Source organism: Phasianus colchicus, chromosome Z (genome assembly GCF_987193195.1).
Source record: "Phasianus colchicus chromosome Z, bPhaCol1.hap1.1, whole genome shotgun sequence".
Taxonomy (NCBI): Eukaryota; Metazoa; Chordata; class Aves; order Galliformes; family Phasianidae; genus Phasianus; species Phasianus colchicus.
Window position 1 is genome coordinate 59,064,794 of NC_143476.1, and position 15,363 is coordinate 59,080,156.

At 33.7% G+C, this 15,363-nt stretch overlaps 1 protein-coding gene across 6 annotated transcripts in view; it reads right to left on the bottom strand.

Annotated features, from left to right (window-relative positions):
* CNTLN (centlein) overlaps window positions 1-15,363 on the bottom strand; it is a 185,966-nt gene that overhangs the window by 116,313 nt on the left and 54,290 nt on the right. For 5 of the 6 annotated variants that reach the window (XM_090130664.1, XM_090130661.1, XM_090130662.1 and 2 more), the window contains 3 exons: window positions 14,564-14,697; window positions 9,811-9,973; window positions 4,304-4,492 (listed from right to left, as the gene is read on the bottom strand). In XM_090130664.1, the coding sequence (XP_089986790.1) occupies window positions 4,304-4,492; window positions 9,811-9,973; window positions 14,564-14,697 (486 nt within the window). Of the gene's footprint in view, window positions 1-4,303; window positions 4,493-9,810; window positions 9,974-13,573; window positions 13,680-14,563; window positions 14,698-15,363 lie in introns of those variants that run through there. The other variant, XM_090130667.1, reaches the window with a different exon arrangement.

Consider the following 15,363-nt stretch of genomic DNA (forward strand, 5'->3'; position numbering starts at 1 on the left):
CATAATTAACTGAATAGTTCAAAAAAATGGAAGATATGTTATGGAAAGCTTTGTCCTATAGGAGATGAAAGACAAACTTCTTAGACAAACAAATTAAACAGATAAAGTACACCTAAGCAAGTGTAACACTAAAAGCATTTTGTTACAAATTTGTTTTCGTAACTAAAATGTTCCCAATTTATAAAACAAAATTTACAGCAACATACTTCAAGCATGATATTATCCTCTTGATATACTGCGCCAGTAGGAAGAAATAGAAAATTAATCCTCAAAATATTAATATTGCAATACTAAGTATGCTGGGCAAAATAGAGAACAACTAAAATAAAAGAGAATTACTCAAATTGATTTTTTTCTTTTTACCACTTCAATCAAAATCAGTATGTGTGAAATATACCTAATAAACTGAAATTAGTGAAATAATCATGGAAAACCAGTAATTATTACCCTTAATAAATGGGAACTGAGATAGTCTGGATATGAAGTCTGATGATATAAAATCTATTTTTTTTCCAGACTAAATTATAATTTCAACAGTAAGAAAAATAAAAATATCAAGAGAAAAAAAAAAAAAAAAAAAAGAGCTTTCTTACATTACACTGATCTATAACCTTCTTGGTTAGTGAAAATCTGATGAAGGTGTACTAGTACTGCTGACAGAGACAGCATGTTTAAAAAAATGTTCAGCAAGCCACTAATCTCAACATGCTCAAAAAATCAGTACTTTATGATAGAAATGTAACTGCAATTTAATCCAATTTTCCAATTTCATTTAAGAAGAATTGTTTTCAAAAAACAGTAAGAAGAAAAGTTGGTAGATGCATACATTACTTTGGTTTCCTCTTAAAGCACCTCAACTCCAAATTCACCCTGTTCCATTGATGCTGCAATCAAGAGACAGCAGTTACGAAGTCTGCTAAATCTAACAGGTCCCAGAATTAATGATAGATCATAACTTTTTTTTTTTTCCCTTGTAGAAACTACAGCTGTGTAAGCACACAATAGTCACTATCTTTCCAACATTTAAGCAAAACGGTAGACTGAGTAATTTTATTACTATTACAATATTTGTCTGTCATCAAAATGCAGTCAACAAAGAATATTACAACACTTTTCAGAAAGGCATACTCATGCATTTCAGTCAGAACACAATTTGGAATATTTGTTATAGCGGAATGAAAGAATTATAATTAAGACAAAACATTAAGTATGCTAAACATATATTGTTTAGTAACCACAATTAGTTACTATGCATCATTCCCCTATGATGATGCAGCTTTTGTAACACTAATCATTATCTCCATCTCAGCCTGGATTAAGAGTTATCTACTGAAAAAAAGACAGTTTGTACACTACCTTTAGCTTACTATATAAGCACATATACTTCTCATCATAGCAAGTACACAGAAGGGCAAAAAAAAAACAGTGGAAGAGCTGGAGCACCTTTTCTCAAAGAAAGGCTAAAGGAGTTGGGATTGTTCAGCCTGCAGAAGGAAAGGCCATAGGAAAACCTCTCTGCAGTCCTTCAGTTCTTAAGGGAAGCTTATAAGAAAGATGGAGAGAGACTTTTTACACAGTCTCATAGTAACAGGACAAAGAGAAACAGTTTTAAGCTAAAAGGGGGAAGTTTAGATTAGATATAATGAAGAAATTTTTCACTACACAGGTGATGAGGCACTGGAATAGTTGCCCAGAGAAGTTGCCCAGAGAAGCTGCGAATGCCCTGTTGCTGGAAGTCATCAAGTCCACGTTGAATGGAGCAATCCAGTCTTGTGGGTGGCAATGCTGCCCATGGCAGGCTGGATTGGATGAGATGACCTTTAATGGACTCTTCCAACTCAAATGATTCTACAAATGTCTCCTTTTGTTACCACTGGTAAGTATCTGACTGAGCTTGTGACAGATCACATAAAGCTCAACTGTTTCTGCAGACAGACAGACTGAACCTACATTCACAGACAGGAGCAAATTTTTGGTGTAGTTTCTCTAAACAGTAATGACAAGTACACTATTTCAAACATACTGGGACCAAGGAGAGTGCCAGAGATACTGCTGATACATGCTGATACATGACCCAAATAAAAACATACCACAGAGCCAAGAGGAGGACAGACAAGCAAAATACACTTGCATCTATATTCACCACTAAGCTAGTTAGGAATGCTCCATATCTGGATTCTAATTTACACAGTCCGTACTAGTTAACATACTTCAAGTTCAGAAGCCACCACAAGAAGGCACAGATTAATCAACAAAGCTTACAGTAACAATTAAGAAACACTAGATTTGACTCATTTAAAACATCTGAAGGAAATGAAATGTAAAGTAGAGCTGATGATTGTAGGCCGTTGTTAGCCTGTAGAATATTCTTTATTACTCAGAAATTTCCTGAAGTTCTTTAAAGAAGTAAACAAGATCCTTGTTAGCAATAAAATTTGCTAACATTACTAAACTATTCAAAATAATACAGACAAAAGCTAATGCCAAAGATTTACTCCAGATCCACTTGGGACACAATCTGACTGTAATTATCTTTGAGGCAATATCCAAGTTAGACAACTGACAAACTGCAAAAACTTCTTCAAATGAGTTATATTTCTAAAGTTTCAAGAAAACAACTTCCAAAGCATTCTAAAAGAAACAAAAAGGATGTACCAAAAAGGTGAACAAAGAATGACTTCCACTTTATCCATTTTAACATTTGTAAAACAGAATGATCAAATAAAGAGGAAGTTTAAAAATCTTATAAAAAAGAGGTTAAGAATCTTAAGATAAGGAATCTTAAACAATTAATACTTTGGATAAAATTAGAATAACTCTAGAATGACCATTAAGAACAAATCCAGGAGATATCATTTTCTTTTGCTTTAAAGTAGATTGTTACTAACATAAACTTTTAAGAATTAAACAATATGCATTTTTATAATCTAGGCTTCTTTGTGCTCATGAATACAGTCTTTGGTTACAGATCTACATTACCTATCCAAGCTGTTTTGCATTTAACAAACATATCACCCTCAGTAGTTTCCCTGCTCTCCCAAATACACTAGTAACTACAAAATATGCAAGTATATTTCATTGAAAAAAATTGAAGAAATCAAGAAAAAGAGATTACAATATCATTGTGGGAAGATCTTTGCACAGAATCATAGAATCACATAATTATTTAGGTTGGAAAAGACCTTAAAGATCATCAAGTCCAACTGTCAAGCTAACACTGCCAAATCCATTATTAAATCAGGTTTCTAAGTGCTATGTTCATGTGTCTATTGAACAACTTCCAGGGATGGTAACTACCACTTCCCTGGGCAACCGGTTCCAAAACTCAAAATCACCTTTTCCATGAAGAAATTCCTCCCAGTGTCCAATCTAAACCTATCCTGGTGCAAACTGGGGCTATCCTTTCACACCTTATCACTAGTCACTTGAATAAAGAGACCAACACCCTCCTTGTTGCAACCTATTCTCAGGCTGTCCTTACAGAGTGATGAACTCTCCCCTCATTTTCCTCCAGACTGAACAACCCCAATTCCATCAGCTGTTCCCCATAACTCTCATTTTCTAGTCCCTTCACCAGCTTCAGTGCTCTTTTCTGACCACATTCCTGCAACTCAACATCTTCCTAGTACTGAGGGGACAAAACCAAATAGGTTACTCAAGGTGTGGTCTCAGGAGTGCTCCCTACAGAAGGACAATCACTTCCCCAGTGTTGCTGGCAATACTGCTTCTTCTTAAGTCATAAAATGGCCTTTGGAAAATGTCAAGTGTAAGTGTAAGATCCAGCAAATTACAAAGCTGGAAGCATATTAGTGAAAGATTCATTATAGTAGTTCCAAATGGTACACTAACCCTTAGAGATTTTTAAACAAATCTATCTTTCTACCAAAATATTTTCTTTATAATCTAAAGTTTATTTCCATGGTCAGGAACAAAACAACAAATGAAGACCGATACATTTCATTTTCACAGAGAAAATGCAAAAATTTCACCTTTTTTTTTCCCAAGCATTTTTGTTTCATTTTTATTTTTGGTGTATTTCATAGCTTTGTTAGAGCAAAGAAATAAGAGTTTGGTTGAATATAGACACTATTATTCAGTTTTTTTCCTAGGGCAGATACAATTTACTTGCAAAATACTGTTAGCAAAAGCAGAAAATCATATAATAGCAGACACACAATAGTACATTTTTTCCTTAAAAAACAGACCAATAAAACCCTCTGCAATTTCCTATAAAACTGCTTTGTCCAGAAGCTTAATTTAAAACAAGAAGAAATAACTTGCATTATTCCAGAAGTGGTCTCACCTGTAAGTCATGAGAAGAATTCTGATGTAACATATTTAAAGCATTGTGAGCCTGCTGAAGCTGTTCCTGTAACTGATAAATCTTCTGATCTTTTCCAAGTAACTGATCCTGAAGAGAGGCATACCTTTGCTGCAGCTGAATTTCATTTGTTTTTAAAGTTTCAAAACACAAAGTCAATTCATTATAAAGCTGTAAGAGGGAAAAAAAAAAAAAAAAAGAGATTAAAAATAACATCAGTGAAGGCAGAAATAAGAACAGACAGCGTAAGAACAGAAGGAGGGGGAGTATAATTTAAGTAACTTGGATGCAAAGATCACCTTCTCTTAGGACAATCATTTCTTATTTCAAGTCCACCTGCATCATAGCATGCTCTAAACAGTGGAAAACAGTGATTGCAACAAACTAGGTTTCAAACAAGTTTTTCCACATATGTGCACATTACATCAGAATATTAGCAGTTTCAAGTACTTTTTTATGGCATTTACTAACAAAAATAGGTACCTAAAAATCAAGATTTACCTTTTTTTTTTTTTTTAATACGTTATATAAAATGTAGGAAGAAAAAAATATCACTTAATAGAAGCTGGGAAAAAAAACAAAGCATCTTTCCTGGGAGTGACATTAAAGGATTGAGAATACAAATAACATCCTTGTCTTGTGTAGAATATTTTGATATTTTAAAAATATACATTTTTAATATCTGTTGGATAGCAATATACTGAATCCACTAATGTCCACAGCATTTTGTATGAACTGAAAAATAGCTGTTTAAATAATCATTCTGTGAGAAATTTTTCATACAAGCTATAAAACCCAGAATTGCTATTAGAAGGTGTTATCCCTGTGGCTGTTCGACAGTTCTTAATGAAACCAGAATATCGCAAATATTCTGCAGTTACTTCATAGGAGATTCCATATGCATTAACAATTTCTAGAACTACACTGAAGTAATAACAAGCACTATGTGCCATGTGGCTTACAAGAGTAACCTTATTTCATGAGAATAAGAAAACGTCTATTCCATCCCTCCACTTAAACATTTTTAATATAAAGATATGAGGCCTTAAAAACAAAATCACATTTTTATTAAAGAAAAAAAAACAACTTGAAAACTAAACCTGTAGCTGAATAAACAGCAGTTTGCATACTGAGGGAAAGTATATAGGTTTACTACACAAACCTACATTCCTCACTTCTTTCATTGCAGTTCTTTGAAAGCTCTTTTTCTCCAATAAAGAATTTCCCTTTATTTATTCTACCATGAAATAACCTGTGCAAGGCATGCACTTCTGCAGCGAGCAGTTTGGAAAGCCCATTTCTGCCATTCACCCAAAAGAAACTAATTAAATATTAAAATCAGAAACATAGAGTCTATCAATATTTTTTAATGGCAGTTGTTTTACAAATAAAAACATTACTCTTCATTTTGGTCTTTGTAGTGTTGCCTTTACTTAAATGATACACTTTGTCAGCTTACATAGCATAGAATTCAAAACCTTTGGAAAAAGAATCTATTAGATTTGGAAACTGTCTACCTATCGCTCTGTAGGAGATTTGGAAACAATGAACCTCATTCCTTTCCTTCTTCCTATCATCTTCTACTCCTAATGACTCCCAAAGGACAAAGTAATTACATCTTGCGTATTCCCAAAACAGATTAGAAATCATGTCTCCTAGGCAAAATTAATTCTATGCCCAGATACATTGATAATTTCACTGAGTATTCAGCCTTAAAAAATGGAACTTTACATCGAAATTTCTATGCCTACTGAATTTTTCTTATTATTTAAGAGTTTCATCATCTCTGGAAACTGAAGTTCACGATTAGGCAATTGATTGTGGAAATAAGTAAGTATTTCACAGGAAAACAAACAGTTCACTTATCAAAAACATGCATTTTTAGATAATGTCTTTCCAAATATATGGAACATCAAGACACAGTTACTTCCAGCAATAGCTATATAAGCTCATTAGCTAGATCATACTGAAATGACAATTTGCTGGTTTTATGTCTAGCAGCACTTAAGTGGTCATAATTACAGTATCTGAAAGGTAGCATCCTAGTAAGATGAATGGAGAACATCAAAAATATTTCGCTTTTTTTTAGCTGGCAGCCACGTCCACGAGTGTAGCTAATGCATAATTTTGGTAGTAAGTATAAGTCAGGACAAGACTAATAGCATATCATTTTACTTGCTTAAACTTTTCCGGTCTTCCCTGCTTTGAAAACAACAATTACTCTTTTTACACTGAGTTATATACATTTTTTCAAATAACATCAATGCACTAGCTTACAGGAGTGAGATTAAACAGAAAGTGTTTAACATCAGGAAATTTCACAATCAAAATTAAATAAAAATAAATAAATTTATCTACTGCTCAGAGAAAAGTGTCCAGATTTCAGCTTGGCCAAAAATGAAAAGACTAGGATTTAATACATGCTTAAAACTTTGGTATGGGATTATGCAGGTATTTTCTGCTCATTTTGCAGCTGGTTTAGATAGCCACACAGCAGTAAGTGCATTCTTGAACACATAAAATCGAATACTATGGTCAAATAGGTCAAACACTTAAAAAAAACGCAGAAATTCATGTGTAGCGGTGACAATGTGTAAAAGATTAGAGGATCAGAAAAAGAACATTGACTAGGAAAAAAAAAGACAAAAAATACTATGCATTATTTATATCAGAAATAGTAATTTTCAGAGAAGAGAGTGAAACATGGACTTCAAAAAAGTGAGTAGTTACACCTCACACGATTGCTAATAAGATGTGAGGTTTGATGAGAAAACTGTTCAACCCTCAGCTCTTATCCTGTGTGAGAAAACAAATTTATTTTGTTCCAACTCATGGAACAAATTGTTATTACTAATATTTATATATGTTTTTTATTTTAGTTTTTATTTTGTGGATTCAACACTATTTGAATAAAAATAAATATATATGTGTGATTTTTTAACTATGCTTAAGTGTTCCTGCAGTCCTGAAAAAGACTGTTAGTGGTGAAATTTAACCTCAAGCTAGCAAAGCCAACAACTTGACATTCTGATTATAATTTCTTCGATTTAAAGGAAAGCAAACTATTTCCCTAGACGAACTACATGTAAACAACTGGCAAAGTCAACTGCAGGCACAAAATTAACTACAACATCTGAAAATGCATCTGATGATGCATCTGATGCTATACTCTTTTCATCTACCTTCGAGAGACTCAATGCAAATTTTTGTGATGCCTCACAACTGAAAAAATCTGTTTTCTAATTACCCAAAAATCTACTACTGAGCATTACTTTTCTTCATTGTATGTACCTACTGTACCAAAACCACAATATTCTCTATTTGTTGTTTCAGGGGCTAAGTTTCAGTGCATTTCCTATTTAACGACAAATAATATTTCCATCTCACTAAAAGGGCTTTTCACAAAGAGATTTTTAATCAGCACAATTAACAGAGATCCTTAAGGCTACATTGGATCAAGAGAAATTGCTGCATTATACAAACAAAGGCCCTAAATTGTAAATTCCAGAAAACTGGGATAAGCTAGCTAAGGAGTTCAGAATCTCTTCTTGTCTTATTATCCTTAGTATTGATTGAAGTATCTCCACCTTGAAATTGTCAGTGAGGACAAATCTATTGAGTCTCATTAAAACCAGCACAGGAATGAAGTCCCCTGAGTATGTGGGACCACTAAAACAGATGCTATGCATTTTAGAAAAATATTCCCTATCCTTGAGAATGAGAACTATAGCCATAATATGAAACAGATATCAATTTGTTTCCATAGATGTTATAGCATAAAAGAGTTATTGTAGAACATGGCACCCTTAAAGTCTGTATTAAAATAAATTTTAAAAAGAAAAGGAAAAGGTATCTGTACGTCAAGTCAATGTAACTTGAAACAGATAACAGATCTTCACATATATGTTGCCCACTATAGCTTGACTTGGAAGAGAATTGTAGTCCTCAGTGGATTTATACATAATCCAGTGCAAGTTCATGACCTTGATTTCGGTTAAACAGAAAGATGTTTTCTTTACTCTGTCTACTGCTTCATACTACTCACATCAACATCGGTGCAAAGAGCAGTTGTTCCTAAATGCCAAGACTGTGACAATGAACTTGGAGTATGTCAGCCAGCCACACAGCCTCAGCTATAGCATGTACTGCCTATCTGACCATTAACGGAGAGGTCATTGATCTTGCTGTAAGGGACAATATATCATAGGACGTACCCGCTGATAGGCTCACTGCCATTTGGAACGGTTGGAAAATATTCCTTTGTGAATGTCTATGGAGTAGCTAACACATCCTTATCTAGCTGTTGCAGCCAGCATATTAATAACACAGAGAAAACAAACAGAACACACATTTGTCCACAACTGTTTGCCTTTCTCATTCAATGAAAAAACAGGTATTTGTATCATTTTTATAGATGCTGAGTTTTCCAAATGTCTCTTGTGACTTCAAAAGATCTTACCACTTCGGAACTGCATGTTCCTTTGAAGAAATTATAGTTTGATATTTTATACAATTTACTAGTTAGAAGTATATAACAGGATGTTACGGTAAAGCAAAAACTTCTTTTTCCAAAGTTCTCTTGACTGAATTTGACAAACAAATTGGAAGATCTATTATGCTCTGATTTAAGGAGCTCACTTTTTTGTGGCATATTTTTATTTTTTTAAACAAAGAAGATTTTTTCAAAGCATATTAAATGTTTTGATAAATGCAAAAAGACAGTCCGCCCACCAGTACCACAACAGTCATTTATCAGAATACTTGGGTTGTCTTCTCCTAGCTTAAGATGTAAACCTTACTCCTATCAGTCCTCTATGTTGGGGGAAAAAAATGAATTCAGACATCCTAAAATAATAGATTTTAGGGTTATCTGTGAGTTGAAATCACTGGCTTGTCTTCAATACTACAGTATTCTTACTCTTCTTTTATCACTAAGTAAGCAGAAGCCTTAAGTTCTGCTGTGAGCCAGCTTTATGAAGCAGCCATGTATTTTGAGCTAAACCTAGGTTAGAAGAGACTTGGCCTCTGGCAGTGCCAGCATACCTATCAATTTTCCATATAAAAGTAACTTATGCTAGCAAAATATTTTTCACAGGAAAGGATGAAGTCTTTCCCCAACTGCTGTACTGGCAAAACTGCTATTATACAGAGTAAATTTAACCCTTGAGACTGTGTTAAAACCCTAATTGAAGCCTCTAGGAAAGAAGATAAAAAAATCTAGATAACTGAAGTTATACAGAGAAGGCGATATGCTTCTCATTTCTTCCATATCTGTTCAGTTGTAAGTAAATCATTAATTCAATATAAAGAAGAGACCATAGGTGCTGGAATATAATTAGGCCAAGAAACCCTGTTACTCCAACAAACATATTTTGGTAAACAAAGATCCTGAGTTCCAAAGGACACACCACTACACAGTGCTTTGATTCCTTACTGTACTATTCATACTGCACAGGTAGTAATGTGAACCTTGTGATCATAAAACATACTTTTTGATACGATATTGCTTCAGTTGTGTGCACATCTTCCTGTTCCTTCAGTACTTTTTGTGTGTCAGTATTAAGAGTCTGAAGCTGCTGTATCAGTAGAGCCTGCTGTGCTGTATGTGCAATGTTTTGTTTGTAAAGATTCTGCAGCTCCTGTAACTCCTTCCTGTGCAAAGCAAACAATAGAGAGAAATTAAGAAAAGGACAACAATAAGTTCTGTTAAACAACTGTGTTCAAATAGTTTTATTGAAGATAACAAACTCTTATTTTCATTTGTTTTTCTGCCAATTGCCTTATAAACAACAGAAGTTACAGATAAAATACCACATACTTTTGTATCTACAGAACAATTAATTTTCAAAAGGGAATGTCTTTCAATTTCTAAGGCTCTAACTGCTCTGAAATAGATTTTCATTACTGCATCAACACTTTCTAGTCAATATTTACTTAGCTCTTTAGCTGATAAGTGTCAAAATGTAAAATATTTGTAAAACACAGACTGTAAACTTCTAGGTTTTTTTGTTTTGTTTTTGTTTTTTTTTTTAACTAGAACTGACTGAAAATAAAGATAAAAGCTTTTCTTAATTTGCATACGTGTAATGTAATTCTCTTTCCTGAAATGCATCTTTGGACATACGAAGCACATCTTCTGACAAATTGGTTTTGTCTGTGATAACAGCAAACCTTAAAAACCACAAGTAAAGTAAGGAAAGTTTGGTGTGTATTGCATCACACAATACACTTTGTCTGTTTTGAAAGTAATGCCTCCTATTTTATTATGTTGGCCCATAACATCAGAGGCAGATGTTGATGGTATGGCAGTAGAGATGGAGCTTTCCCACCAGCGTTCCATCACATTTTGTTACTATCCAACAGAATGGCATCTGACATGGAAGCATATATGAAGTAAAGGTGTGGAATTGAATTCCTCTATGCAGATAAAATGGCAGCCACTGACATTCACTGACACTTACCAAATATTTCTGGAAACTAAACAGTGGGTGTGAACACAGTAAGGTGGTGGGTGGTGAGTTCAGCAGTGGCAACAGAGACATGGAAGTCTGGCCACGTTCCAGACAGCCATGAAAATTTTTAGAAACACGGCACGCAAACTTTTTTTCATTGTTGTCAAAAATGCATAGCTAATATTGTCATGATGGTGACTGTGAAAAAATCTTGTTTTGTAGCTGAGAATTTGCTCTGTCAAATAGCATTATTGTGATCTTTGTTGTCATTACAACAGAAATAAATAGGAGACATTACTTTCAAGAGCAACCCAGTAACAATTAAATTTCTACAAACACATTAGTAGTAATTGAGTTCTAGTGAATCCATAGGCTACAAAACATAATTAAAAACTTGGAATATTTACAAATGTAAAACGATAACTTTATAAATTTATCCCTCCAACTAAGTTTTTTTATAATACTAATACCCTTAAAGGATAATAATAACAACAATAACAACAACAATAATATCTAATACCCTCACTTGGTGAACTCCAAAATATAGGTGACATCTCTTTGCCTATAATTAACAAGAATTATCATTTATCATTACATTTTGATAATATTGTTGGACGTGTCCAGACAAAGATTACTGTACAAAAGATAAGCATCAATAACAACTGTTGTGTGAATTCCTGAGAAATCACAGAATGAGAAAGCAACTATTCTCATTTAGGGAACTTTAAGAAAAACACAACACTATATAATATGCTGATGCATTTTCTAAGTAGTAGATCATCTGAATAATAACAGAACTGCAACAGAGTCATCTAGACAACGTCACACGCACAAAAAAAAAAAAACACTGTTAAAAGAATCTGTTAACAAGCAAATAAGAGAACACTTATAGACATGCTCACTTTTACAGTATTCAAGTCTTACTATTTTCAGTGAGATATGAAGTAGCATCTCTAAAACAGCCATGGTAGAAATGCAGCAAGGACTCTGTGAAACAAAACGGAAGTACAACTGCAATATGTACTTCATATGAACAGAATCAAATTAGTATATAAGCACAGTCACTAAAATATATTAGGCAAATATTAGCACTTATCACATCTTGTTTGGTTGGGAACCTAATATACACTTCAGTATCATCTCCAAGACAGTGAGCATATACTAGAAAATGCACCATTTAGCACTGCAGTTACAACATAGATGCTGTTAACTTTGCACAGGTTTGCCAATCTGATTTTCATAAACACTGCTAGTATTTATGAATATATGATGGGTGGGTATAAAGAAGATGCAGATAGATTCTTCTCAGAGATGGGAAAAGAGAGAAAGAACAAAATCACAAAATCAACCTAAGAAGAATATTTTTTATCTTGTAAACACAGGCCAAACACTGCAACAGGCTACCCAGAAAGGTTGTGGAGTCTCAATCATTAGAGATTCTCAAACTCAAATATCCCAGGACACCATCCTGGAAAGTCTTCTCTAGCAGTATACAAAATTAACATCATGATAATCAGAAAAATAGCTACAAAATAAAACGAATTTCTGACCAAAATATCTACTAGCATGCTTACTCAAATCAACAAACTACTAAGCACTCCATGGAAGGAACACCTGCCTGTTACTACAGGTTAAGAATGTCAATTGCAACTTAAAATGGTACCCCTACATGAGCATGGAACAGAATAAATAATTAAAAATTACACATTGGATGTAACAAAGGTCATGATAGGCACTACAAATATATGTGCCTATATTCACATATGTGTCTCACACATACAACTAAAACATTCTTTATAGATGTGTACATTCACACATACAGGTGGGATATATATATATACAAATGTAAGTACAGGTAGTAAAAATGTTGCATACTATGCACTCCAAATAAATACAAATATAAGCAAAAATTCTCCATCAGCAACATTAAGTGAAAACAGAATACTCTTCCAGCTGAGCACAAAAGTTGGAAGATATGTAGGCCTTTTCCCCAAACACATCATGATACACAGACTAGTGTTTGAATCCAAAAAAAAAACAAAAACAACCGACTTTGTTAGAGTAGAATCTCAAGATGCGTACAATGAAAAAAATTTACAGAAACCTAAATGAACTCTTCAAGTCACAGGCAAAAGCCTGCTAGGAAAAACAGGTTTTTTTAATGTCAAAACAGAAGAGCAGAAATAATTCATTTCAGACACAAAAGTAAGATTACAGTAACCTAAGAAGATTTTGCTTGAAACACTATAAATATTTATCTAATTACTTCCACATTAGCATTTTAGAACTGCAGAAAAATATACCGTTCCTTACATAAAAACAAAAGTGAAATCTGATCATTTACAGAGAAAAAGGAGTTTGAGCTGCTGATCCAGAGTTAAACCACTACTTCTTAGACAAAAACTTTTTCTAAAAATCTTATAAACTGACTTTTGAGCTACAGAAGAAAGGTGAGACTAAACAATTTATTTTAAAATTTACATATATATTTAACTGCTAAATACAAACCAAAGAATTCTTACAGGAAAAATAAAACGTTATTAAGAAAAATGCATGACACTGATTGGAATTTCATAAAACTAATTCTAGGAAAGATCAGTATTAAAAACTTATGAAACAAATGAGAGCAGCCCTGCCGAGAGAGACCTGGGGGTACTGGTGGATGGCAAGATGGACATGAACCAGCAGTGTGCCCTCGCAGCCCAGAAAGCCAACTGTATTCTGGGCTGCATCAAAAGAAAAGTGGCCAGCAGAGCAAGGAGGTGAGTCTTCTCTCTGCTTTGTGCTGGTAAGGCCTCACCTGGAGAACTGCATCTGGATGTGGAGTTCTCAATACAGGAGAGATGTGGACCTGTTGTAGCGCGTCCAGAGGAAGGCCACAAAAAATGATCCAAGGGATGGAACACTTCTCTTACGAGGACAAGCTAAAAGAGCTGGGGCTGTTCAGCCTGCAGAAGGCTCCAGGGAGACCTGATAGGGTTTGTTTTTTTCAGTAAAATTTTCTTATTAATCTTATTTACTTTATTTGAAAATTGAGAACTCAACCACTTAGTCTTTTAAATATCAAAATAACTAGATACCACTTTTTCCAGTAGTCGTAAACAAATACTAGGAAGATCATATTTCTAGTTGTTTACAGAAAGATTAATACTGACTTTTTACTGTAAATAAATCTCCATTTAGAAAGTAGAACATTCATACAAATGAGCTGCATCCCAACTACAGCAATTCAAGCACAGCACGAGGGAATACTGAAGAGAAGAATGTACAGCTTCCTCTCAATCCACTTACAGGTACCAATCTGACTTTTGTCATCTATATCATTTTGAGGGCTTCAGTAGTCTATTCAATTTATATATTCATTCCTTCTTTCCATTCTTTTCCATATCTCAAAGAAAATGACATTTATCTTCGAAATCCAATGTAAGAATAAGATGTATAAGACTTAGAATAAAGCTTAAATAACTTCAAATTTTTAGCACAGGCCTATGTAGATTCTTGCTGACTCTATCAGTTTTTACTCTAATTAAAAAGTTAAAGCCAGGCTTAATTTTTTTCTAAGTTTAGGGCATTTGCCCTCTCCATTTAAATGATGACATCACTTACATTTTGTTACTTATAGTGGAGATTGGTCATTCTCAAACCCAGTATTAGTATTAATGAGTTTGTATTTATTACTATGCATTCAGTAGCAATATTTTATATTTTGTGGAAAAGTATGCTATAAAAATACACTGCTTGAGAAGATTCAGATTAATTCATATTAAGTTTCAAATCGTGAAATACTTACTTAATCCTGTTCATATCACATTCTTTTTGGGTGAGGTCTTTCTGGTTCACAGCTAGCTGAGATGACAAGTTACTGCATTTACTGGTTAACTCTTTCAATTGTTCTCTTGCCTCTGTTAAATTGGTTTCCAATGTCTGCAAAGAAAACATTTAGAATATATTAAAAGTAACATACAGGAAAAAGTTGAAATCTACTAAAAATTATGGATATTATCTACATGTCTAGGCATATATGTGTAGATACATACACTTATATGTTATTGTGTTCTAAGCAAATATAAATACGTATATATGCATACTTGGAAAATGTGATATTCAGGAAAAAAAAGGCATGTCAAATTTAAGGTGGACACATACTCTAAGAAGTTTCACCTAATTCATTTGTAGCAGACTAGAATAAAATCCTCGCAAAGCAATACAACAACATTTAACCACTGATCAAAAAGTGCTTTTTGCATTGGTATCAAACAGGAAAAAAGTTCCTACTTAAAAACCAGCCCTGCTTTTAAGATCGTACAGTATTTAACACAGGAACTAAGAATCCTGGATATAATTTTTTTGTGAGACTCCTTGTCAGACTCATACTCTGATTTTGCACTTCTAATTTAGAAAAATAAATGGTATACAAGGAAAAAAAATGGAATTGCTCATTGAAAACAAAGTCATAACTCCTTTTTTACTGAAAGTCTAACTGTAGAAGTTAGCACAGTATGAAGATATATCCAGGAAATACAGACATGCAGAGCAAGTCAGCTCAACCAAACAAGAATTACGTGTCTCTACATGGTGATCTTAACTAGA